Consider the following 26,131-nt stretch of genomic DNA (forward strand, 5'->3'; position numbering starts at 1 on the left):
GACACCTTTGTTCCGATTCAGACCCCCTTTGATTTCCTTGTGCTTTCATCTCCCCATTATATACAGGCGCTTGTACATACTCGTTTTGGAGCTTCAGTCTAAAATCGACCAGAAATGCCCCCTAGAGACTTCCTGCTCACTGCTTCTGAAATTAAGGACCAAATGGACAAACTGCTAGAGACCAGAAGCGAGATGAAGGAGTTGTCTCCATGGCAGAGGGCTTCAGCCTCAGCGACTCAGACCAGGAGTGCTGTGCCAAGTTACACATCTGTGCCCTAATTTACTTACTGGCAACGAGAACTAAAAAGGGGGATCAACTCTAGTCGATTTTATCACTGGAGTGTAACCTATCTACAATATTATGCACCCCCATGCCTTCTTATGAATGTGCATGAATGTGCATGACTTTCCTTGAAGAAGAATAGTGTCATATCTGTACATACCTGATCTGACCCAACTCCTGCACCAACCCCAGAGTCCCACTTCACCCATGCCCTGGCCAGCCTCCAAGAGTCTACTCTACCTCTGGCCTGACATCACCTTCCATCTCCCAACTCCCCCCCTGCTTCTCCACTAAGGTACTACCTTCTGTTCTGTCTCCATACCCTGACCTCAGACATGATGGTGTGCCTCTGTCTCCAAGATTTCTGTCTTACCCCCCCCTCAGACTTTAACCTCACCTCCACTGCATAGGTGACCTCATTTCATTCAATCACCTTTCCCAATATCCTTTTGGACTTCCAACTCTGCCTCTGTAACCTCTGTTACCCCTGGACCTCACAGATGCACCATGGACCCTGCAGTTTTCTGCATTGTCCCATTCACTCTCACCTTTCTCCCTTACTCCTATTTGGGCAACTGCTTCTTTTCATTCAGCCAGTTAGAGCCATACACCCCACTCCCACTCCTCCTGCTCCTCTGGGCCTGCACCCCCTTTACCCCCTCTCAGATGCACCATTGAGTCAAACCCTTGACCCTTGGTGTTGTTCCTTTTCTTAGACCCCTTTGTCTCCATTCAGGCTCCTTGTCCCAATTCATCCCCCATTGTTCTCTCTGACCCTCCTTATATACAATGTACATAATTATCTGTTGCCTCAGTCTGAAAATCAACTTGAAACCCCACCCAATTTCCCCTAGAGACTTTTGTTAGCTCCAAATGAATGACAAAACAGTAGTGGCACAGTGCTCTACCTGAGTTGCTGAGGCCAAGGTCCTCATGTATTAAGTCTCCATTCCTGTGAGGCCCCGGCCCATGTCTATATTCTGCCCACAACATCAGTTGATGTTGTGTTGTCTAATAATTATGTCGTAACGCTAATTTAGCATTGCGGAAGCCTCTCTATTTATTTGTGCCGAGAATGCATTAGAATGTATATAAACCCTTGGGGTAGCTGTAAAAGGCGGATCAGCCTTTACTTCTACCCTGTTAATATACAGCCCATCAAAGTGTATACTTAGACAGTGTTGTGGGGACAAGTCCGTGCAGGTCAAACCAACACTTATCACACATTTCACCCCCTACTGCATCAGGAACTAGGATTGGTGAGTTGTGGTAATAGTAGGAGTTGTAGAGACTGTGGAGATGGTTCTGACGAGTCCAATATCGTCGGATTTGGTGGAGTGGTTGAGGAGATATAACTTTTTCTTTATTTTCCTTACTATTTTCATTCATTCACATGTGATTTTCCTTTTATATTTGTATCGGACTCTTCCGTGACAACTGTACAGACAGTTAGTTAGAGGTTAGACAGAGTATCAGCACCATACTCAAAAGGACCATCCTACCTGAGATAGAGAGAGCCCTACCCCCCCCCCCCAGACCTGAGTTGCGAGTCTAGATTGATAGACCCATTACAACAGACCAACTGAGGCCTGAGGCGAATGGGGGAATGGAACGTACTGTCCCCAAAACAAGTAAGATCCCTTTCAATTCCACTTCTGGAACCATCTGAATCTGCCACCTTCTCACAAATAGAGCCACAATCACAGTCACAATAAGTGCTCACCCTGGGTGCATGGCCATATCTACACCAAATCTTCATGGATTTTGGCAATCAATGTTATGGAAATGGGAAATTTCCCAATTTAGACTCTTATGGGCCCTGCACACACCCAAATCACATGATATGTATCCAACTATTACCATCTGAAAACCCGCTTGTCAACTCATCTGTTAAATGTCATGTTACAACATCTATAACAACATCTGTAAGACCACATGGATCATCTCTCCCCATCTCCCACCTTCCCTGCACCTCGAATGGACAAAAATGGGTGCCTCTGGCCCCATTTTTGTAACAATCAAACTGGCATCGAGAGAAATCAAGTGTTTCATGTAACCCAAACCATTTTCTGTATTTTTTGAGAGCACAGTAAGCAGAATAAGTGCACATATAGTGAACCAACTCATCCAAATTCCTTCATATAATCTGGGACTATTGCATCACAATGAGATACAGAAAAAAGCCTTAATTCATGTGACAAAAATGGTACCTACCACATAACATTTGATGGAGAATTGAAGGAGAGACAAATGGGGGGAAATTTGGTTGCACCTTGCACACTCAAGCCATGTATGTGCTGCTCAGTCATGACTCTCCATGAAGAGTCAGGAATATTCATGGAGAGTTAGGAATATTCATGAAGGGTCATGAGCATTCATGTGCAGGTATGGGAATTTTTGGGCATGCTCATGAATTCCTGTGAAGAGTCATGGCTCTGCATGAAGATTCATGATGCATGGCTTCCTCTTCATGAAGTCAGCAGTCATGAAGTTTCATGAAACAGCATGAAATTTCATGCTGCTTCATGAAAGTTTTCATGAAGGTTCATGCTTGCCAAAAAAAATCAACTTTTTGGGTTGACAATTAATGATTTCAATATAAATATTGTATATAAGCATAAAGGTTCATGAACCTTTATGATGTTTCATGAAAATTCATGGGATCCAGGAAGGTTCATGAAGGTTCATGAAGTGGATTATACTTTTTGATAGTACCTCCAAGAAGTTCACCAACACACCATGTAGGTACTTCGCCTACAAGCTCGAGGCACTGGGCATCCTCGAGGCACTCATGATGTCATATCCATACAATCCCGACCTCCGCTCCGGGCCCCTGGAACTCCGAACTCCGACTTCCGGAGCCCTACTTCCCTTCCGTCACTTTCTCCTTGCCGACTCCCAAGAGGTTATCCCACCTCCGGCTCCAACACCACCTTCGGTCCGACTCTGGAACATTCCGGGTCCAACCTCAACCTCGACACCTTCCAGACGAGTACGCAAACCCTATGCTCCCGACTCCGGACCTCCGCTCCGGTATCCCGTTCACGTCTCGTCTCCGGAACCTCTGGTCTTAGCTCCGACCTCGGACTTTGACCCCACCTCCGCTTATACCCATTGTATTGGTTAGCCCATTCCATTTAATTACCTTTGCCAATATTCCAGAGTTTAACCTCCGAGTTCGGACTTTCCGGACTTACTCCAGACCTTGCAACTATTGCATTGTCCATTTCAATTCCGCTATTCTCCCTCATTCCTATTTGGGCTGCTGCTTCCTTTCTATTCAGTCAGCTAGCCATTCCCGACTCCCATCCTCCTTCCTTCCTTCTTGGGCCTTGGCCCTTCATTCCTCCCTTGGGAAACACCATTGAGTCAAACACTTGACCCTTGGTGTTGTTCCTCTTTCCATCTCCCTTTGTCTCCTTTTGTCCTACCCTTGTTCCTTTTGATTCCGGACCCCTCCTTATATACAATGTACCTAGTAACTTGTAACCTCAGTCCGAAATCGACTGGAATTCCCCCAAGAGACTTTCCCTCTGCTAGATCCGAAATTAGGGACCCCCAGGACAACCAGCAATGGCACAGCGCTCCACCTGAGTCGCTGAGGCCGAGGTCCTTCCATGCTAAGTCTCCGATTCCACTCCGGAGTCGTCCGAATCCGCACGTTCTAACACATGAGATGGCAAGATGATCTCATGGGAGGCCATGAATTCACAGTAATCACGGATCACAAAGCTTTGGAATATTTCAAAGCGAAAAACCACAACTCAGGTAGACACCTGAGATGGCAAGCCTTCTTCGCAAGCTTTAATTGTGAAATAAAATACGTGGAAGGCCACAAGAACAAAGTGGCAGATGCACTTTCACAGTACTATGACTTGTCAACTGACAAGGATCTGCATTTCAACAACTATGTGTTGGCAGATATCCATCTGGATAAAAATGCAGAAGATATTATCCCCGACAGAGTCAAGGAATACGAAGAACTGCTGCTAAGCAGTACTCAGAGTAAAAACTCAGAGAAAAAGAGACTCACAGCAATACGTGTGAGAAATACCTCTAGGGGGGAGTGCCCAAAACCTGGAGGAAATCATAATTCCAGAAGAGAACCTTCGAAAACAATTCAAAGGAAAAGACCTCATTGAGGCAATAAAATCTGGATACATGCAAAGCCAGATCCACTGGGAAATCCTAGAGAACCTGGGTGTCATATCCATCCATGGCCATCGACTTCCACCGCTTCCAATCCCTCCGGACTACCTCCACTCCTTCTCCACTAACCTCGGAGCTCCCGTATTCCGCAATCACCTCGGTATCCCTCGATGGTCACCACCCCCTCTTTTCAATTTATTACCTATGCCTCCCTAAGTACGGAGCCCCGAAGGCTTCTGGACAGCTCCGACGTCCACTAGCACACTCCTGCCTCTGCTGGGCAATACACTCGCTTGCCCTGCAAGCCCACCTTCGGGCCTATCCCTCCTTTCTGTTTCTGGGTTATCGCCTACCATTCCGCTAACCCCGTAACCCAATTTGTTGGTAATATTTAATCGGCTAATGTTTAACTCCGTTAGCTCCGCTCCGCTCAGCCCTGCCCTCATTGTAACTATATATACTCAACTTGTACATAGGTTACACCTCAGTAATAAAATCGACTAGAGTTTACCCCCTTTTAGTTCTGGTTGCCAGTTAGTAAGTTAGGGCACGGACATGTTACTTGGCACAGCGCTCCTGGCATAAGTCGCTGAGGCCGAAGCCCTCCACCACGGAGACATTCCTTCATCTCGATCTGGTCTCTGACACTGGGGAATTTCAAAAAGTTCTCCATAAAAGATGGGCTGATAACCCGACTTGGAGAAGGAGGGATGACCCAAATAGTAGTCCCAAAAGGAAACTACAAAAGGAAGTCCATTCAAGGAATAATCATCAAAAACATCCACGAAACACTTGGACACTGAGGATCCAAGAAAACAGTGGAAACCCTCCGTAATACTTCTGGTGGAAGTCAATGAGGAAGGACACCCACAAGGTCTGCAGGTCTTGCGGAACTTGTCAAACAACAAAGAAAAGCACCAGGAGAAATCCCGGACTGCTTCCCCCACTCCCAACCCCGGAAACACCGTGGTCATCAATATCCATGGACTTCACAGGTCCATTCCCAACAAGCTTGGGATATGATTACCTCTGGGTAATCATCTGCAGGTTGACATCCAACGTCCACTGATTCCAATAAAAACAACAACAAATGCATTAGAACTAGCATTCATATTCCTTTGTGAAGTTGTAAGACTTCACAGTCTACCACACTCAATCATATCAGATTGAGACTCAAAATTCACATCAAAATTTTGGTGCAAACTACACTGAATACTTGGTGTGCAGTTGAAATTCACAACTGCATTCCATCTGCAAGGCGATGGCCAAGTGGAAAGAATGATACAAAAAGTAGTACAGATACTATGTGTGATGGTCAGACCAGATCAATGCGACTGGGCAGCGAAGCTGTTGATGGCAGAATTTGCAATCAATGCGAGCTCAAACACATTGACAGGATTTGCCCCATTTGAATTAATCTATGGCCACATGCCAAAGATGTGCCTAACAGCACCACCCTTGGACTACCTGGGAGTGAACGACTTTGCCCAAAAGGCGAAGGAAAACCTAATGGCAGCACATGACACAATAATACACAATCGCACTTGCCCAAACAATCCAGATGAATAAGAAAAGATGCCCGGAGCTGCCTTGGAGAAAAGGTGAGCTTGCATACTTATCCACAGATAAGTTGAACCTACCCAAAGGAAGGGCAGGCAAAGTAAAGCCCCTGTATATAGGGGCTTATGAAATTCTGGAAATATTTCCAGAGATGTCAAACTATGTCCTCAAGTTGCCACCAAAACTTGAACAATGTGGAGTCCACCCAAGATTCCATGTATCTTGGCTTGTGCCTCACAAGCCGGGCGACCAAGAAATCTTCTCATAAACATATTTCACAATTTTGGGGAAGACCCAATTGTGAAGCAGTAGTTCATGAAATCTCAAACCATGTGTGGGTTCATAACAAACTCTGGTTTAAGGGGAGCTAGGGGACACCACATGGGAACCCCTAGGAAATTGTAATGACCTCATCCACCTGGACAAGTACCTCACATTACAAAATGTGAGGGAACCAGATCTCCCTATCAAAGAAGATAGGGAACTCTCGGCATCACTATGCCCCCAAAAATGGAGGCAGAAAAAGTAAAGCTGAAGGGCGATTGCCCACAGCCAAGAGTGTGGGAAGATTCTGGGCAAGCAACTCACCCGGACAGCCACACCATGTGCTAGACATCACATGGGCTAGGAGTAACCTACCTAGATCATGTGAACCACAGGCTCACATGTAAAACCACACACACTTGCAGCAAATCCCACACATGCAAGAACCTAAACCCCTCCCACCACCACGAGAAACAAAACAAGGAAAATGTCGTTCTCTGGGGGAGGCAACCCTCAATTTGATCCGAACAAGCTGCCAGACATTGAGATATGACAACCCAGGGAGCAAGGCTCCCTGGAACAACAACAACACCTGGTGCAGATAAGCACCATGGACTACATGATCCACGCAGCACAAATGAGTGCCACAAACTGTCAGGGCACACCCACCTGACCCGGCTCCACCCAGCCCAACCTGACCCAGTACCCCGCCGGTCCACCCTTCCTTACCTCCTCCCCCTTTCCCTTCCTCCCCTCCTCAGTTTCTCCTTATCTTACTTCTCCTTTATTCTCCCTTTATTCTACATGGACGACTTTCTCTGTATCAATGTACAACCGACCCATCTGCAGCGCGCCCACCATGCACCCGGCCTGGGCACCTCAGGCGACTTCCTGCTGTGCCCAGCACGTGCGCCTGCACCGGATACCCTTGGGATCTCCCACGGAGACACCCGGGTGGTTATGGCTGTGTGCGAGGGTGACGTGGCATCCGTCATGTGATCCAAGCCGCATGTATATAAACGAACCTGAAGTGGGAACCGAAGAAGTAGCCTTCTTCTCAACTTTCCACTTCAGTCTAAGTGGCCAGGGACTACTGTCCCATATCGGGCCTGTCAGTACGCACGCCCGATCCGCCCCCTGCCAGGCTCTCGGTCCCGGACGCTATACCCGGACCCCCTCGACCTGGACGAGTCCCTGACACAAACCAACAACCATCCACGATGCCAACAGGCACCACATACCCCCAGCCTCCTTCCAACCATACATGGTGCAAACTGCACCGATGGCGCAACAAGTGCCATTCCAGGGGCAGCATTTGCTGCTGCAGCCCCAGGCATACTCCCCAGGGAACTTCCCTGGCCAAATCACCCCCTGGATTGGCCAATTTGGCCCAGGTCCAACAACACCTCAGCCGAATGCAGGCTGGGAATCAGCTATCGCATCAGCGGTAGCTGCTCAGACAGGTCAACTCTGTCAGGAGCTGAAAGAGATGAAGTCTGTCATATCCATCCCCGGCCATCGACTTTGATCCCTCTGATCCCTCCGGTCTACCTCTGCTCCTTCTTCACTAACCTCGGAGCTCCCGTATTCCACAATCCCCTCGGTACCCCTCGATGGTCACCACCCCCTCCTTTCAATTTATTACCTACGCCTCCCTAAGTACAGAGCCCCAAAGGTTTCCGGACAGCTCCGATGTCCGCTAGCGCACCCCCACCTCCACTGGGTAATACACTTGCTTGCCCTGCAAAGCCCACCTTCGGGCCCATCCCTCCTTTCCGTTAACCCCGTAACCCGACTCATCGGTAATATTCAATCGGCTAATGTCTAACCCCGTTAGCTCTGCTCTGCCATTTGCAGACCTGCCCTCGTTGTAACTATACTCAACCTGTACATAGGTTACACCTCAGTAATAAAATCGACTAGAGTTTACCCCCTTCAGTTCTGGTTGCCAGTTAGTAAGTTAGGGCACAGACATGTTACTTGGCACAGCGCTTTTGGCATAAGTTGCTGAGGCCGAAGCCCTCTGCCATGGAGACATTCCCTCGTCTCAACCTGGTCTCTGACAAAGTCCCTCATAGCAGGGAGACAAGGGAGTGACAGTGGCTCCTCGTCCAGGCCATCCAAATGGGCATGGTCTGATAACTCAAGGGCGTCAGATGATGCCTGCAATAATGGGGCCCATTGGAGGCGCGAGTACAATAGAGCATGAAGAGATGCCGAGGGCATCTTCGCCTCTCTGAAAGACACAGAGAGAGAAGTCAATCTCCAAAAGAGGGAGATCAAATTACTAAAACCTGAGCTCAAAGAGGCATGCACACTGGCAGACCTCACTGCCAAACCCATCATGATGGGGGCCTCCCAGGTCAGGGGGAGGGGATATGGTGCCGGGGCATCGACTATCCTGCCACCCTGTGGGCAGGCGACCCTGTCTGGGTTGCATAAGGGCCTGCCCTCAGAAGGGCAAACCCATGTCAAGGGGAAGAGGGAGAGCAGTGGGAAACCAACGGCATACCCCAAATGGGGACCACTGCCAGAGGCGGTGGGCTGCTGAGTACCTCAGGACCCTATGGGCAAGCTACCCTGCAGGGAAGTGTCCACATGTTATACAAGACTGCCAAACTCAATGAGTTCAGTAAAGTCGAAGCTCCAGTCAATGTAACAATCGACCCCAACTTCCCCATCAGGAGAATAGCGGGGTCAGAAGCGGCGCACGACGCTGCATACGCGGTGGACAAGTGTGAGTGGGAAAGAATTCATACACTGGTACGAACAGGCCACAGCCACCTTTAAAAGCGGCAAGGTACATAGATGTCATATCCTGGAATCCCGACCCCATGCACTCCCACCACACCACACCTTCCTAACAACTTCACCATCCCCTACACCATGCCTCCCCACTCCCCAAGTCACCTTTCTTCCTAACTGTCTCAGCTCCGGCCTGGTTGTGGCACACCAAACCTTGGCCACTCCCATCCTGGAAGCCTGGTCCCGAGTCGGAACATTCAGAGACTCCAGATTTGCTCCAATATCCCGACGGACCTCCAACATCCTGTGACGTACCCCTAAACCATTTCTCCACCCATTTCATTTATTGGAGTCACCCAACATCCTTCGGATACGCGACTCCACTTTCGGAGCTACCCGCATCCTTTGGTGACCCCTCTTACGTCATCACTTATTAGTCACCTCCCATTCATAGCACAACTATCTTCTTCTTACCATTCAGTCGGCTAACCCCCTCTTACCCATCTCTCGTTCCTGTTAGAACAGGCGGATACAGATGACTCCGGAGTGGAATCGGAGACTTAGCGTGGAGGGACCTTGGCCTCAGCGACTCAAGCGGAGCGCTGTGCCATTGCTGTTTGTCCATTTGGTCCTTAATTTCACAGTAGGCGAGCAGGAAGTCTCTAGGTGTTAGAAACCGGGCGGATTCGGACGACTCCGGAGTGGAATCGGAGACTTAGCATGGAAGGACCTTGGCCTCAGCGACTCAGGCAGAGCGCTGTGCCATTGCTGGTTGTCCTAGGGGTCCCTAATTTCGGATCTAGCAGAGGGAAAGTCTCTTGGGGGGAATTCAGGTCGATTTCGGACTGATCTTACAAGTTACTAGGTACATTGTATATAAGGAGGGGTCCGGAATCAAAAGGAACAAGGGTAGGACGAAAGGAGACAAAGGGAGGTGGAAAGAGGAACAACACCGAGGGTCAAGGGTTTGACTCAATGGTGTTTCTCAAAGGAGGAATGAAGGGCCATTGTTAGAATGCGGGGATTCGGACGACTCCGGAATGGAATTGGAGACTTAGCATGGAAGGACCTTGGCCTCAGTGACTCAGGCGGAGCGCTGTGCCATTGCTGGTTGTCCTAGGGGTCCCTAATTTCGGGTCTAGCAGAGGGAAAGTCTCTTGGGGGAATTCATGTCGATTTCGGACTGAGGTTACAAGTTACTAGGTACATTGTATATAAGGAGGGGTCCGGAATCAAAAGGAACAAGGGTAGGACAAAAGGAGACAAAGGGAGATGGAAAGAGGAACAACACCGAGGGTCAAGTGTTTGACTCAATGGTGTTTCCCAAAGGAGGAATGAAGGGCCAAGGCCCAAGAAGGAAGGAAGGAGGATGGGAGTCGGGAATGGCTAGCTGACTGAATAGAAAGGAAGCAGCAGCCCAAATAGGAATGAGGGAGAATAGCGGAATTGAAATGGACAATGCAATAGTTGCAAGGTCCGGAGTAAGTCCGGAAAGTCCGAACTCGGAGGTTAAACTCCGGAATATTGGCAAAGGTAATTAAATGGAATGAGCTAACCAATACAATGGGTATAAGCGGAGGTGGGGTCAAAGTCCGAGGTCGGAACTAAGACCGGAGGTTCCGGAGACAAGACATGAACGGGATACCGGAGCGGAGGTCCGGAGTTGGGAGCATAGGTTTTGCGTACTCGTCTGGAAGGTGTCGAGGTTGGGGTCGGACCCGGAATGTTCCGGAGTCAGACCGAAGGTGGTGTCCGAGCCGGAGGTGGGATAACCTCTTGGGAGTCGGCAAGGAGAAAGTGATGGAAGGGAAGTAGGGCTCCGGAAGTCGGAGTTCGGAGTTCCAGGAGCCCGGAGCGGAGGTCAGGATTGTATGGATATGACACTAGGGGGCATTTCAGGTTGATTTCGGACTGAGCCCAAAACGAGTATGTACAAGCGCCGATATATATAATGGAGGGGGCAAAAGCACAAGGAAACAAAGGGGATCCGAATCGGAACGAAGACGTCCAAACGGGGACAAAGGGAAGACAGAAGCGGAGCGGTACCGAAGGTCATAAGGCGGGACCTGTGATACGTCTGAAAGGAGGTAGGGAGGGCGAGGCCCAGAGGGGCAGGAGGATGAGGAGAAGTGGGGATGATGACTAACTGGCTAGAATGGGAAGAAGCAGCAGTCCAAATAGGGATGAGGGGAAAACGCAAAAGATACATTACAAGCGGCGAAAGTGCCAAAGGCGATCCACGAAGCTCGGAGGTTGCGGAGGTTACGGAGGTTACGGAGGTGGGGTTGAAAGTCCGAGGAATATTGGCAATGGTGTTTACATAGTATGAGGTCACCAATGCAATGGACTAAGACCGAGGTGGAGTCAAAGTCCGAGGTAGGGACTATGACGGAGGCTCGGAGCAAAGGTACGAGCGGTGCCTGAGTACAAAGTACGGGACAGCAGTGGAAGGTCGTAACTTGGTGGGAGGTCAGCGGAAGAGTACCAGAGGGAGGAGAGAGGAGAAAGGTAAGAGGGAAGGAGTGGCAGAAAGGAGAGTTGTCTGGTCCGAAGGTGAGTATTGGAGCGGACGGGGAAAGTGTAGGGGGGTGACGGAAAGGTGGCAGTGGTGTGAAGGAGGAGCGGAGGAGGAGGAGGAGGAGTAGTAGGAGGGTGGCGAGAGGGGCGGTGTTCGGTCTGAGGTGAGTATCGGAGCAGACGGAGATAGGGGAGGAGAGGGAAGGAGGAGTAGAGGTGGCATGGGGGGTAGAAGGAGGTGTGTTGCCAGGACCGAAGGTGAGTATCAGAACGGGCAGCGGTAGGGTATGACTCTGGAGGTGAAGAGGGTGGAGGTCCGGAAGTCGGGTCGGGGTTGGGTATGCACGGATATGACAGTTCCCATTCATTTTCCGGCCTCTTACTCCGCCCTTCTTGACCCAACACCTCGGTTCCCCATTAAGAATATCGTTCGGAACCTTTTGGTACCTCTCAGTATCATTCGGCACCTTTCGGTGTTTTTCTATTATCATTCGGACTTTGACTAAAGTCCTTTCCATCCCTCCTTATAAATACCTGTAGATTAGAACTTGTAGTTTTTCCTGAGTTCTAATATCGACTAAAATGCTACCCCAATTCCCTCTGAGTGAATCCCAGCCCCCTTTCTACAAGATACCTCAGACATAAGAAATACAAGGACTAACTGAGACATAACGGAGGCACAGCACTCCCTCCAAGTCACTGAGGCTGTGTCCTCCTTAGAGCCTCTTGTACCACCCAGCAGAACCAGGCTTCCTGGAGAAGCTTCGGTCCACTACCGGAGCTCTCAGATCCCCTCTAGTTGAGCCCCACCTGCATTCGGACTCATGCATTTTTCCCCTACGATCCGGGTTTTTGACAATAGAGTCCTTCGCAAAAAAGCAAAGGAAACCGAGAAATACTTCAAAGTCTAGGCAAAGTTGCCTATATAAAGTCCCAGTTCAAACCACTCAGGACTCCTGAGGAACGCGCTGCAAGAACTGCGGAGTGGGAAGCGAAAACTTCCAAAGAGACGCAAGTCTCCATGCTGGACAAACAGGCCAGTGACCACCCTTCCCCATGGGAAGAACAGTAAACTTACCATACTCTACACCTGAGCCAAGTAGCTCAGGAACACAACAACCCGCTCCCACCCAGGGAGTGCCCACTTTGTCGAGCCCACAGCTCAACAATGTAGCCCAGGCTATGTCATCGCATCCAACGCAGCAATCGGATGTCCAGATGAACAACCCAGAGGAAAACCCACCTCCAGGGCAATAACTCTACCAAAAGGGAAAGTGATATGGTAATATGCCATTGAAGTGCCCATGAAAACACCTTCCCCCAACTTGAGGCCCCACACACAATATTGTAGCGAGGAACTGCAAGTATCTCTACTTCGTCAAAACCCACATCCACCACTGCTTGTGTGTAAACACCATTTACACATGAATCCTCACAGAACAAGTGAGGAGGAACACCAATGACATATAATCTTTGGGTCGAAATTCATTTTCAAAAAACTCCTTCTCTTCATCACTTTCCCCTCTGTGATACCCATGTATCACCGTTCACTTCAAAGTGACGGCCCCACACCCATTTATTCCCTCAATTCCTCTCACCGACATGTATAAATCGTCCACTTTAAAGTGGTGACAATAAAACACTCATTGATAATCTCAAACTCAATGTAACTCATTTTATTCTCTTCATCATTAACCTTGTATGCGTCACAAATGCAACGCAAGGGGGAGAATGTCAGGGCAATAGCCCCAAACCCCGAGCCATATGTAATTACAAGATACATATAGTCACATGGGTAAGTGGTAACTTCTGTTAACTGCCTACACACACCGTACAATACACATCTTTGTATCACTTATGGCTCTGTATGCTGAGCTACCCCACTGAGACCTCACAACCAGTGAGCATCCACCTTAAATTGGTGCTGCAGTTTTCAGGGTATTTACCCACCTCTTGCGAGATTCTAAACTTCACATCGAATATTGGCAGGGTTTTCTTCAGGAGCTTGTTAGGCACTGAAGAACTTGTCACACTTTGTGTTGACAGTTTGGTGGATGAAGATTTAGGGACTGGTATTACGCTGTCCCATTTGTAAGATTTTACTGCATCATCAACAAGCTCAGCCACTATCTGCTCTTCAGATCGCAGTTTGTCCGCTTGCTGAGCAGACGCTAATTTAATTGTCAGGGACCAGTCCAGGGTCGAGAGTGTCCAGGTATATCACCCGGCGCTGAGGGCCCAGTGGGGTATGAAGCAGGCGTGTACAGCAACAGGTCCGGCACAGGCAAATGTCCCTGAAGTGGGAATGGTGTTAATTATCATTAGAAGGAAAACTAAGCTACTTACCTGAAGTGGGAATGGTGAGAAGAAGAAGACTGCTTCTCTGGTTCCCACCCCAGGTATGTTTATATACATGGTGCTTGGGTCACATGGGAGTTGCCACGTCGTCCCCATGCACAGCCCCACCCACCCAGGTATCCCCATGGGGGATCCTGAAGGGATCTGCTGCAGGCACATGTGCTGGGTGCACCCAGGGGTTGTCCGGAGCATCCGGGGCTGGTTGCATCGTGCATGGGTCATGGGTGGGTCAATAGTACATCGATCAAAGGAAAGTTGTCCATGTAAATAGAAATAGCATGAATAGAGAATGATATAGAAGGGGAATAGAAAGAGGTGAAAGTGGAGGGAGGAGGAAATAGGAAGGGGGAGAAGGGGGTAGCGGGTGGAGTGGAGCTGGGTGGAGCCGGGTGAGGTGGGTGTGCCCTGACATTAATGGAGAAGTTTTCATCCATGGGATCCACAAACGTCATCACACCAATGAAAACATCAGCATCCACCTCTACGTACTCCTTGTCAGGGCACACCTGCCTGACCTGGGTCCACCCAGACTGTCAGGGCTCGGTCCTCAATCAGGGACAGCCCGGCCTCAGGCCTAGGTGTGTGCGATGTTCCGGGTGGCTGGGTGCTAGACCCTGTCCTCAGCTCCTCAAACTCACTGAAAGGACTAAGCGGGGATTGAGTTGTCATGTATTACAGAGGGTAACTACAACTTGCCTAAGCAGGGATTGAGTTGAGAAGAAGGGTGAGTTTCCCTATTCCCCACTTGGCTGCTATAAAAGGGAAGTGTACTGTACAGTTCATAATGTGACTCTGGGTAGAAGCTGAGCATGTTCCTGTGACTCGGAAAAGGTGTCACATGGGTTAAGGCGAGTTGCTCACCTTGACCCACGTGATTTTTCCTGTGGGCTCACATGTGGGCTGTAGTTGTGAGAGATATGTAGGGTTGGGGAGGTCAGGGAAGTGGGGGAAGTCAGGGAGGGTGGTTCTGGGGTGTGGTTGGGTGCCCTGACAGCGGGGTCAGGGGTCAATCCCTGACATCACCCCCCCTCTATGCCACTTCGCCTCGAAGTGGCTGTGGTCCGTGGTTGGGGGGTTTCCTTTATCCTCCTTGGTCTGGGGGCTTCTGGGTGGGCCTGGTGGAATTCTTTCAGAGGTCTGGGGAGTTCTCCAGGTTCTCTCTGGGGAGCCATTCATTTTCTTGGCCAGCCAGAGAATTTGACGAAGTACCAGAGCCGTCCATACCGGTACCTGGAATCCAGGATTTTCTCCACTTCATACTCCTCTTCCCCATTCACAATGTCCGAGCCAGGGAGCGGGTCTGCATGGCGTTCGGAGATTCTGTCTGGGGTGTAGGGGCAGGTGTTTGAGACTGAGACTACCAGGTGAATCCCTCTTTGATGGGCCATAAGCTGTAGCTTTACTGCTGCTGGGGATACCACCTTGACGATCTGGAAGGGGCCAATCCATCTGTGGTCAAGCTTCTTGGTTGGTCAGTCTGTCGTGTAGTTTTGAGTGTTGAGCCAGACTTTGTCCCCAACTTGGTAGACTGGTGCTGCCTTCCGGTTCCTGTCATAGTACTGTGCCATCTCTTCTGCTGCATGCTCCAGTGCTGGCTTTGCCTCTTCATCATCTGAGAGGCAAAGTCGTTGGCTCCTTCGACTTCAGACATGCGGGTCAGTTCGGTCCCCATGCATGGATGTTGCCCAGAGTCAAGCTCGAAGGGGGTGCGGTGGGTGGAAGAGTGGATGCGGTTGTTATAGGTGAACTCGGCAAGCGGCAGCCAGTCAGCCCAGTCATCTTGCCTGTGGTTGATGAACACCCGGAGGTATGTAGGTTTCTATTTCCTGGTTGACACGCTCCGTCTGGCCATCAGTCTATGCAGTAACTTGCAAAAAGTGTAATGGCGGTTCATGAACCATCATGGAAGTCATGACATTTCATGAATGGTCACCAAACTTCATGAAGCAGCATGAAGGGTCATACACAGTCATGCTGGTTCATGACAAACCATCATGGAATTTCATGAGATGTCATGAACCTGCATGGGGGGTCATGATTGCTCATGACTTAAGTGGTTCCAGGCAGGTTTTGAGTGGTTACATGCCTGTCTATGAAGTGTCATGAAGTGTCATGAACCTTCATAAAGGATCATGGACCCTCATGGACCTTCATGAATCGCTATGAGTCTTCCCAAGAATTGTTGTGATTGATCATAAATTAGGATTGTTGGTACAACAATGACAGTTGGGGGCATAATGGTTAATTACATGTTACCCTTAAGTTGAAAGTGATATGAAAGCATCACACAAGAGGGGGTTGCCCTAGTTGATTTCAGACTAAGGTCCCTGAAAGTATTTACAAGGTATAAATAAGGGAGAGAAATCATGGGAAGGGCCAGTCAGTCCAGAAATGAGTGGGGATTTTCAAAGACAAGAACCCAGGTGAAGAATGAATAAGTAAAATATTGACACTTGATCTGCTACTATATTGGCACCCAAGTTGTCAGTTGCCTCCCTACTTTGCCTCTTTGTTTAATTGTTCATTTCACTCTCATTCATTCTCTCACTCTCTGTCTCCCTGGTTCTCATCCCTCATTTAGTTTGTCATGTTCACCACTCTGCCTCCCATTCAGGTGCCAGACTGACCAGCCCCTCTTCTGTTCTCCCTTTCGTATTTATGCATTGTATATAGTATACTACCTATGTACCCCAGTTTGAATGTCAAGTAGAATACCCCCCAAGTCCTCTTGTCCATAGTTGTCAGGGACAGCTCTGAAAGTGGCAAAGTTCCAGCACAGGGGACTCAATGGGACAAGTAGCAGCTATGCATAGCAGTGGTTCTGTCATGGGGTGAGTGTCCCTGACCACTTAGTCTGAAGTGAAGAAGGCTGCTTCTTCTGTTCCCACCCCAGGTGCTGTTATATACATGTGGCTGAGGTCACGTGGAAGGAGCCATGTCATCCCCGCACACAGCTGCACCCCTCTGGGTGTCTCTGCAGGAGATCCTGGAGGTGGCCACTGTGTGGGTGGGAATGTGTGCAGCGGGTGCGGCAATAGGGGCAGTGGCATTAGGGTGTAGTGGTACAGGAGGGGTGTGCAGCATTCCCAGGTATGTGGGTGCACTGGTGGTACATAGAGAAAGAGGAAAAAGGAAAGGTGAGGGGGAAGGTGAGATAGGAGGAGTAAGAAGCGATGGCAGGGGAAGCAGAGTAGGGCAGCACAGTGCAGCACAGGGTCAGGCAGGGTATGCCCTGACAATAGTTCACATCTGACTTCATCTTCACTTGAGCCTACATTGCCACCAGGTTCCCTCCACTACACCTGAATACAGGATAGCCTAGAGCATGTGGCACCATGCTCCCACTGAGTTGTTGAAACCAACATCCCAACCCCCTGATGCCTTGCAATGGAGTAACCTATCAGCTAAGTGATCACTCACACTGCCATACTCTGCTCCACTTCCCATGAATACCCTCAAGCACTGTTTCTGACACCAAGCAGCAAAGGTGGCTGGAGGAAAAGTAGAGTTCAGTGCAGTGCCAACACAAGTCCATGAGTTGGAGGTTGATCAGTCAGTGCTGTCACAAATAAGGTCTGTCACATGACAGTTCATATGTGCTTGTGACATCTCATGCATTGACTCATCATACATGTTCATGGAGCATTATGAATGTCCATGATGCATCATGAGACATTATAGCATTTTACATGATGGGGAAAGGTCAAAATAAACATATGACACTCCATGACACTCCATGAACCTTCATGACCTGTCATGAAAGGTCATGAGGGTTCATGAACATCATGACCACTCATGAACCTCCATGAGGCATCATGTCATATTGTGTCACCAGCAGTCATGAACCTTGTCAGCACATGACAGTTCATGACAATTTGTCATGAACTGTCATGAAATCCAAAATTTTCAATGTAAGAAATGTCTGATTCAATTCAATTGTCATGACATGTCATGACACCTCATGATTTCATGACGCAGGATTACACTTTTGGAGAGTGAGCTCGATCCCTAAGAGGTCTGCTAGCTCCCTGGAGAAGTGGGAGACAAATGTGCTGCCTCGGTCGCTGAGCACTTCCTCTGGGAGGCCATGATGCCTCCAGACATGTTCGAGGAAGAGCCGGGCCACACCTGCTGAGTCTACTGTAGTGACTGTGGAGATTGCATGAATGCGCTTGGAAAGTCGGTCTACCACTACCAGGGTTGCATTGTACCCCTTGGAGTCTGGGAGTTCCCCAATGGTGTCTACTGAAATCACCTGCCACCTGCGGGTGGGGACCTTGTTTGGGATGAGCTTCCCAACTTTCCAAGATGGGAATGTCTTCACTCTGTTGCAGGTGTTGCATCCTGAAACATACTGTGCAACATACTGTGCCATCCGGGGCCACCAGTAGTTTCAGGAGCTCCACAGTCTTCCACCGCCCGGGGTGGCCTGTTGCCACTGAGTCATGGTGGAGTTGTACCAGGTCATGGCAGAGCTGTGGGTCTTTTGGGACGTACACCCAGCCCCAGTGGAGGATCAGTTCCCCTTCCTTCTCCCATTTGTCTGAGTGTAGGGTCCCCCTTTCCAGCTCTCTCATTGCCTTTACCACTCCCTCATCATGCTCCTTCCCCCTGCATATCCTGTCCAAGATGTCTGCCTCCTCTCCTTCCACTGTGACCCCCTCCATAGCTCTGACTTCAAACCAGCCCGGGTGTAGGAGGGTCATGTCCGTGTTGTCATCCTTCCCTTTTGGGTGGTCCAGCCAATGCGAGAGGGCATCGGGCTTCCCCATGAGTCTCCCTGGTTTATGGACTAGCAGGAAGTGGAAGTGGGAGAGGTAGAGGGACCACCGTGCCTGATGCTGGTTTAGCCTCTGGGCTGAGCGGAAGTAGGAGAGGTTTCTGTGGTCAGTGTATCTGTCGAACCTCTCAGGGGTGCCTTCAAGGAAATGGCGCCACTCTTCCAGGGCTCGGACTATGGCAAGCATCTCCTTGTCATAGATTTCGTAGTTCCTCTCTGCATCTGAGAAGCCCTTTGACATGAACACCACCAGGTGGAATTCCCCATCTGTCTGGAGCTGGGAGAGTACTGCCCCTGTTGCGAAGTTGGAGGCATCACACTCCAGTTGGAACTGACCTGAGTCCGATGGGAAGGTGAGGACTGGTGCTGAGGTGACAGCCTCCTTCAGCCTGTCGAATGCTTCCTGTTCCTTTCTCCCCCAGGTCTACTGCTTTGACTTCCGGGTGAGTGTGTGAAGGGGCCGGGCCTTCTCGGAGAAGTCCTGGATGAAGTGGCGGTAGAAGTTGACAAGCCCCAGGAAAGACTGGACCTCTTTGACCTTCGTGGGTGCTGGCCAGTTGGTCACTCCCTGAACCTTCACTGGGTCCATGGCAACATGGTTCTCCGAGATGACAAGGCCCAGGTAGTTGATCTTCCGCTGCTCAAATTTGCATTTCTGCAGTTTGAGGAACAGCTTCTGGCCCCTCAGTGTGGACAGGACCTCCCAGACGACCTTCCAGTGCTCCTCCAGGGTGGGTGTGAACACCAGGATGTCGTCCATGTAGCAGATGACGACCCCTCGGTCTAAGAAATCCCTGAGGATGTCATTCATCATGGTCTGGAAGGTGGCTGGGGAGTTGCACAGTCTGAAGAACATCACCATTGGCTCAAACAACCCTCAGTTGGTTGCAAAGGCTGCCTTCCACTCGTCTCCCTCCTTGATGCAGACGTTGTTGAACCCCCACCACAGGTCGAGGGCTGAGAACCACTTGGCATCCCAGAGGCGGGTGAGGATGTCAGAAACTAGGGGGAGGGGATAGGAGTTTTTGACGGTGATCTCATTCAGCTTTCGATAGTCCTGGACCAGCCTTAAGGAGCTGTCCTTCTTCTTCATGAAGAACACTGGGGCCCCCATGGGGGACTTGGATGGGTGGATCTGCCCATTTGCCAAGTTCTCCCTGAGGAAGTCATCAAGCTCTCCTTGTTCTGCAGGGGACAGTGGAAAGGTCTTTCCCCATGGTAGCTTAGCCTCAGGGACGAGGTTGATGGCATGGTCCCATGGTTTCCAGAGTGGTAGCTGGTCAAAGGCCTCTTTTGAGAAGTTGTCCCTGAAGTCTCGGTAGCACTCAGGCACCATCTCCTCAAGAGGCTTTTCCCCTGGGGTGGGGTCCTGCGCCCTTTGGGCCATCTGCTGTGATGGGGTGGTGGTTGCCCTCAGGTCGTGTCCCCATCCTGGGGGAATCATGGCTGCATACAGTCCATCCCCGGGTTCTACTGTGAGGTCAGGCTCCTTCGGAGCTATTGGCGCCACCCTGAGCCTTTGGCAGGCAGGTGGGCAGCAGGACATGATCACCTTTTGTCGGGCCCAGTCCACTTCCGGGTTGTGGTGTGTCAACCACGAGTGACCAATAATGACTGACTGACACCCCAAGTTGGTCACTGCAAAGTGAGCTCGCTCTGTGTGTTGACCAAATGTGAGGAGTGCCTCCACCTCCTCCATGATGGATCCATTCTTATTTGGGGTGCCATCCACATTGTGGACCGGGATTGGTTGGGGTAGGGGGGTAGTCTCCAGGCCATGCTTCCAGACGAATTCGTGACTGACAAACATCCCTGTGGCCCCTGAGTCTGGGAGGGTGGAGGTGGTCACTGAGGTGAGAGAGGTGGTTGCAGTCAGCTTCACCAGAAGGTTGAGGGACTGGGGAGGGTGTTTGGATAGTACGTAGATTGTGGGTGGGGGAACAGCAACCTCAGCCAAGGTGCATTGTGGGTTCTCTCTGTGGGGTTTTGTGGGTGTGGCTCTTTTTTTCTTAGCAATCACTCGGTTTAACTTAGGTTGCACTGTAGTCCTGGAATTGCCATGGTATCTACATGCAGGTACAGTGATGCTGGGGGATGACTGGGACACATCCCTCACTGGTCATCCTCCTGAAAATCCTCAGTGGGTCTCTCCTCTCCTGCTTCCTCCTCTGCACGGTCCAGCTCCTGGGTGAGGGGGCAGTCCTTTAGCACATCAGAAAACTCAGTATGGAGCTCTGAGAGCTCTGAGAGCACATTGAGTCTTTGTGCTGTCCACCCTCTACATATAGAGATCAGAAAATCAAAATATAGGTCATTTTGTTCTCCCAAGGATGCAGAAGTGCAAATATAATATGTATATATGTTGTTGAAAATGCATGTATCACAGCAGTTGAAAAGCTCTAAAAGCTCTATGAGCTCTATGAGCTCTGTGGTCTCATAGACCTTATAGACCTTGTGATTTCCTACTGATGAATGGTCTTCCCATCTCCATGGAACCTGCTGAGTAATGAAAGATATATGCATATATGTTTCTGTAAATGTATGTAAAATAGCCATCATCACTCCAAAAGCTCTATGAGCTCAGTGGGCTCATAGAGCTCATTTGCCTTGGGCTCTTTTACTAATGAACAGTTTTCATGTCACCATGCAGTAGAATATGCTGAGTTATTTTGGCACCATGCTCTGATTTGTCATTCAGCCTATACTAGTATATTGGCCTACAAATGCAAACGCTGATACAATTGGGAGCTTGAAAATGGGTTGATATAGAATTGGGTTGATGATGCAAAAATTTCATCAGCTGTAGTACCAAGGGCAGGCTCTCCAATTATTGATGGGTGAAGTGGGCAATGGAACATGATACAATTTAGTGGAATTATGGCACTTCTCCATTGATTGTTGTGATCAAGATCTTTTTTTACAGGAAACATTCCTGATGAAAGCCTGATTGGTATGTCAGTGTACCACCACAGCACATATGCAAATAGCTTGTTTCCATGATGCTCAGCTCCCTCCCTAGCACCAGTTTTACTTGATGCTTGGAAGATGAGTGGAATCTGAGCTGGACGATATTCTGCCATTGCCAAGTCACGTCAGTATTGGGTGGGTTAGGGTATCTGCAAATAGCCCTTACTATGAATTCCATTGTGCTGAGGATGGACAAGGACAAAGACAGAATCAAATACCCCACTTCTGTAACCACCAGTTGGTTTGCACTTGATGACCCTTGCTTCTGCCTTGTAGAACTGATTGAAAGCAGGAACAGTGATCCGATAGGACCACCAAAGATCCAAACCCTTGTATTGTTGTGGGAACCACTCTGAATCAATTGTATAGACAAAATGAGGTTGAGCTGAGCATTGTGATTGCTGTTCATGATGATATTGGCAAATTGCTGATGGGAGGTCTGATAGTTCTGGCCTCCAACCAGCAACCACCTCAATAGAGATATTACCCTGGTGGGGCCTATCTGCAATCTTGATGCTAGAAAGTTGTGGTGCATCATTGTGTGGTACTAGTCGTGGCTCAGCAATTAATGAGCGCCACCTCACATACTCATGTTGCACCCTTTCCTTCTCACAAATGGTCAGCATTGATATCATTTGGAGTTGAAAATTTCGGTGGTTTGTTTGATCATAGAGTGATTTGGGTAGCACTTTATGGAGGGTTTCAGGTGTCTCAGAGCTCCAATTGCTTGGAACCCCACCTAGAATGATATCCTGTTGGAAGTGTGCCAGAGCCATGAGTTTTGGTATCCAAAGATTAGTTCGGATGCCAAGGTTGATAAGCTCATCAGCATGGGAATACATTGCTTTCAGATGCTTTTCAAGCTCTTGCAAGATGCAATCATCAATCATCAGGAGCTGGAGGATTGAGATGATATGGAGGAGGGCAATGATGAGGGAAGTAAAGGGAGGTGAGACATTTGGTGCCTGAGCCAATGCTGGTGCAATGTATTTCTGAACATCTCTGTGCTCCCGCCCAGATGCTTGCTTTAACTTTGAGAGACCATTTTTGAACTGGCAACAGCCTTCTTTAGGGAGAAGAGAAATACGCCTGTCAAGTGTTTTGACCCCTATCAGCCTTGCAATCCATTTACATGGATGATCCCAGAAGAATTTGTGTGCACCATGTAGGAGGTCTTGATGCAGGAACTGAGATGGTCCTACATCTAGATCCTCCCAAAATGGATGTTCCACATAACCAGAAACTCAACATTTTTCTTTATACACCAATGACCGAAACCTCCAAATTGGGGCATCTGGGTTTTCTGCCCTGACCTTTCTCAGAACATGCAAGGTGGATTCTCCATTACATTTTTTGGCAGTCAAATGGTCTCAAATTGTCGTTCCATCAGCACATGGTTGTGCACAGCAGACAGGGCATGACCTTGCTGCAACACAAGCAATCAGGCATTGCTCCTTCATGTCAGCAATATAGCCAAGGAGGCAGCTCCTGCACATACAGACATTTCTGTCTGGGCCTAGAACTGGGTGGGGATGCTGAGAGGGGCAAAGTGGTGCAGTGATTATTTTCATGCATGCATGGAAGAGTTGATGCTTAAGAATCCCTGGAAGGGTGGCTGCCTCATTCTTGGTCAATTTGTCATGTGATTGAGGAGATGTGTATGTGAGGACAGTCTGGGTAAAGGAGGATGTTGGCAGGATTGCAAGAAGCAGCCAGGCACCACTATCAGGTTGCCATCGGATGTCACCATGGATATTTCCAAGTGTCATATAGACAGCATGAAAAACTTTTGATCCAGAGAAGTTTGTAAGGTGAGTCTCATCGCTTGCAAGAATGACACCCTGGATCATTGTCCCATCAGGGGATTCTTCCTCCTCCCAGTATAAGTTGATGCAAAATGCCAATAATTAAACACACACCTGATACCTCTACCATAAATTTCCTGTACAAGGCTCATGGAAGACACGGATGTCTGTGTCAGAATATGTGATGCGCTGTGGCTCATAATCCCATGCATTTGAAAAGCTAGGATTATTTTGTATGTGATCAGAGCACTCAAGCACATCCCAATAAAACAGGATCTGGGGCTCAGTGGGGGCATCAGAGAGGATGACCTCTTTTGCATGCCAAGCTGGGGCCCCATCCATTGATGAAAATTTGTTGTACATTTCCTTTGCAGACCCAAAGCTCAGTTGTTTTGGGTGTTCTTGGGTCTGAATCAGGTGCATCAGCACCACAATACTGGTGCACAGGGACTCAGTCACATACCCAACAATGAAGTTATCAATGGCTCTCTGTGAGAGCTGCTGACCCACTAACCACTCAACCAGTCTCCATTCACTGAGATTTGCCCATGGAAGGTGGGGGTTTGGTCCTTCCACTTCATATCTCTCCTCCTATTTTGTCCTCAGTGGCTCGGCATTACATGGAGTCCCTGCATCTGAAAAGTGCTCATAACTGAAGCCTCTTTCCTCTGTATCAATCACACCCAAAGGGAATGTGAAAGGATCCTCAGATCCAATCCCATCCTCCCAGTCACTTTCCTCATCCTCAGGAAGCATGTCGGAGGCAACTGATTCCATATTCGATTCATTGTCAGAGTCTGGGGGTGGGTCATCCACAGCCTGTGCTAGATTGGTAGCTGGAGGATCAAATGGGGAATAAAGCTCTGGATCAACTTCCATAGATGAGGAGGATCCAGCCTGTATCAGCAAATCCCCTTCCTCTTGAGAAGTTGATGGATTATCACTTTTATCAAGAGTTGCTTGCACATCTGCAGCAGTGAACTCTTGGAACTTCACAAAGCAGCCTGGTGATTTCCGGATGTAGTTCATCATCCCACCACCTCCAAGATAAATGGCTTTTTGGCAGAAATCACAGCACCATGTACTCATCTCACAGTCAAGGTAGTGTCAATCAAGTGTTGATCGATCAATCGACACAGCCACAAAACACGTGCTATACTCTTCATGTTGAAGTCAAATGATACTAGAGACCTTAAAGCCATGGGGTGCTCGTTCCTTGCACACCCACGCATTCTTCAGACTCTAGCTCCTGCGGAGGGCATCGGGGCTGTGCCCCATGCAACGACATCCTTGTTATTATTGTTCCCCATGTGCTAAAGAAATAATGAGATATATGGTGATTATTTATGTACCAAGGGGCCAGCCCCTTGAACCCCTGCTCCTGCAGAGAGCTATTGGGGCATTGCCCCAAGCCCCACTCCTGCAGAGAGCCTGGGGCTGCACCCCAAACCCCACTCCATTAGTCATGCACAGGAATAAGAAACACCTTCCCCAATCCACTGGGAGTGAGGCCCCTGCATTGTTTTTCTTCATTTTCTGGCCATTTCTCCAAACCCACCACCCCAACCACTCCCCATCACATGAAATTCCTTGTAAGTTTATAAAACAGTGTTCCCCATGTTGCCATGAATTTTTTTGATTTTATTTTATAGAGAGCACCTTACTTTTATTTTTCTATCTTTTTATTCTATACTGTCCCATGTTGCCATGAATTTTCTGGATTTTAATTTGCATAGAATACCTTGGTATTATTTTTCTTGGCTTTCCCCCCATTGCCGCAATTTTTTCAGATTTTATTATAGGATACCTTGGTTTTATTTTTGGATGTTTCTATTTCATGTTGTCCCACATTAACAATACTACCATTTATTGTACATGCCAATTTTCGACAAAAAACAATAACTTATACAACAAAAATACTACTACTACTACTACTATTACTATAATTATTTATTTATTCACTATTTACTATTATTATTATTATTATTATTATTATTATTATTTACGACTATTATGACCTATTTATCTACCTATTTTATCTATTTATCTATCTATTTCATCTATTTTACATGCCAAAGTCACATGGGAACAAAAAAGAATTGCTCCCATGGGGGGGTGTAAACCGGTTTTGAGTGGGGGTATTAGTACTTTTTCACATATGTCTGTGCGCGAAAAAAGTTGTGGGAGGTTATGCTCAATTGCTCACGTGAATTTCCTCAAACTAAACATATACACGTGATTCTTTACATAAATCTATCATATCTCTGTCAGTTCTCATCCGTTTCTCGTCGGGTTTTTTTCAATGGGCGCGTCTTGATGTCCTCTACATGTTGTATTATTAGTCCGACTCGTCGTTCGGCGATCCCGAGGAGACTATGGCGATTTTCTTATTTCCCACACAAAACTGTATGGTATTATTCTTATATCTCGCTTAATACCTTACCAAATGTTTTATAAATTTGCGTACTAATTTATATATTATCGACGCAAGTTTTCGGCATTTCTTCATATTTTTTTAACATGCGGTGAGGCACTGGAAGACGTTTCCCACGCACAGACCACGCGCAGAGCAGACACTACATTTGTATCTCTGTCAGTTCTTATTCGTTTCTCTTCGGGTTTGTTTTAACGGGCGCGTGTTAATACTCTCTACAATTATTATTATTGCCGCGGCTCATTATTGCGCGATTTTGAGGGTGGCAA

The 26,131-nt window shown here is 48.6% G+C and overlaps 3 protein-coding genes across 3 annotated transcripts; all 3 read right to left on the reverse strand.

Moving 5' to 3' along the window:
• Positions 1-22,195: 22,195 nt before the first annotated feature.
• Positions 22,196-22,867, reverse strand: EI90DRAFT_2875388 (uncharacterized protein; the record flags this gene model as incomplete). The annotated part of the gene is made up of 1 exon (XM_039053877.1): positions 22,196-22,867. A coding segment is annotated over one exon (672 nt), but the record flags the coding sequence as incomplete, so codon positions are not given.
• A 126-nt stretch (positions 22,868-22,993) lies between these two features.
• Positions 22,994-23,494, reverse strand: EI90DRAFT_2931567 (uncharacterized protein; the record flags this gene model as incomplete). The annotated part of the gene is made up of 2 exons (XM_039055056.1): positions 22,994-23,242; positions 23,294-23,494. Coding segments are annotated over 2 exons (450 nt in total), but the record flags the coding sequence as incomplete, so codon positions are not given.
• A 57-nt stretch (positions 23,495-23,551) lies between these two features.
• On the reverse strand, positions 23,552-23,989 carry EI90DRAFT_2931637 (uncharacterized protein; the record flags this gene model as incomplete). Its single annotated transcript, XM_039055058.1, has 2 exons — positions 23,552-23,810; positions 23,880-23,989. Coding segments are annotated over 2 exons (369 nt in total), but the record flags the coding sequence as incomplete, so codon positions are not given.
• Positions 23,990-26,131: the final 2,142 nt, after the last annotated feature.

This window comes from Cantharellus anzutake (genome assembly GCF_015039405.1).
Source record: "Cantharellus anzutake strain C23 chromosome Unknown EI90scaffold_50, whole genome shotgun sequence".
Lineage (NCBI taxonomy): Eukaryota > Fungi > Basidiomycota > Agaricomycetes > Cantharellales > Hydnaceae > Cantharellus > Cantharellus anzutake.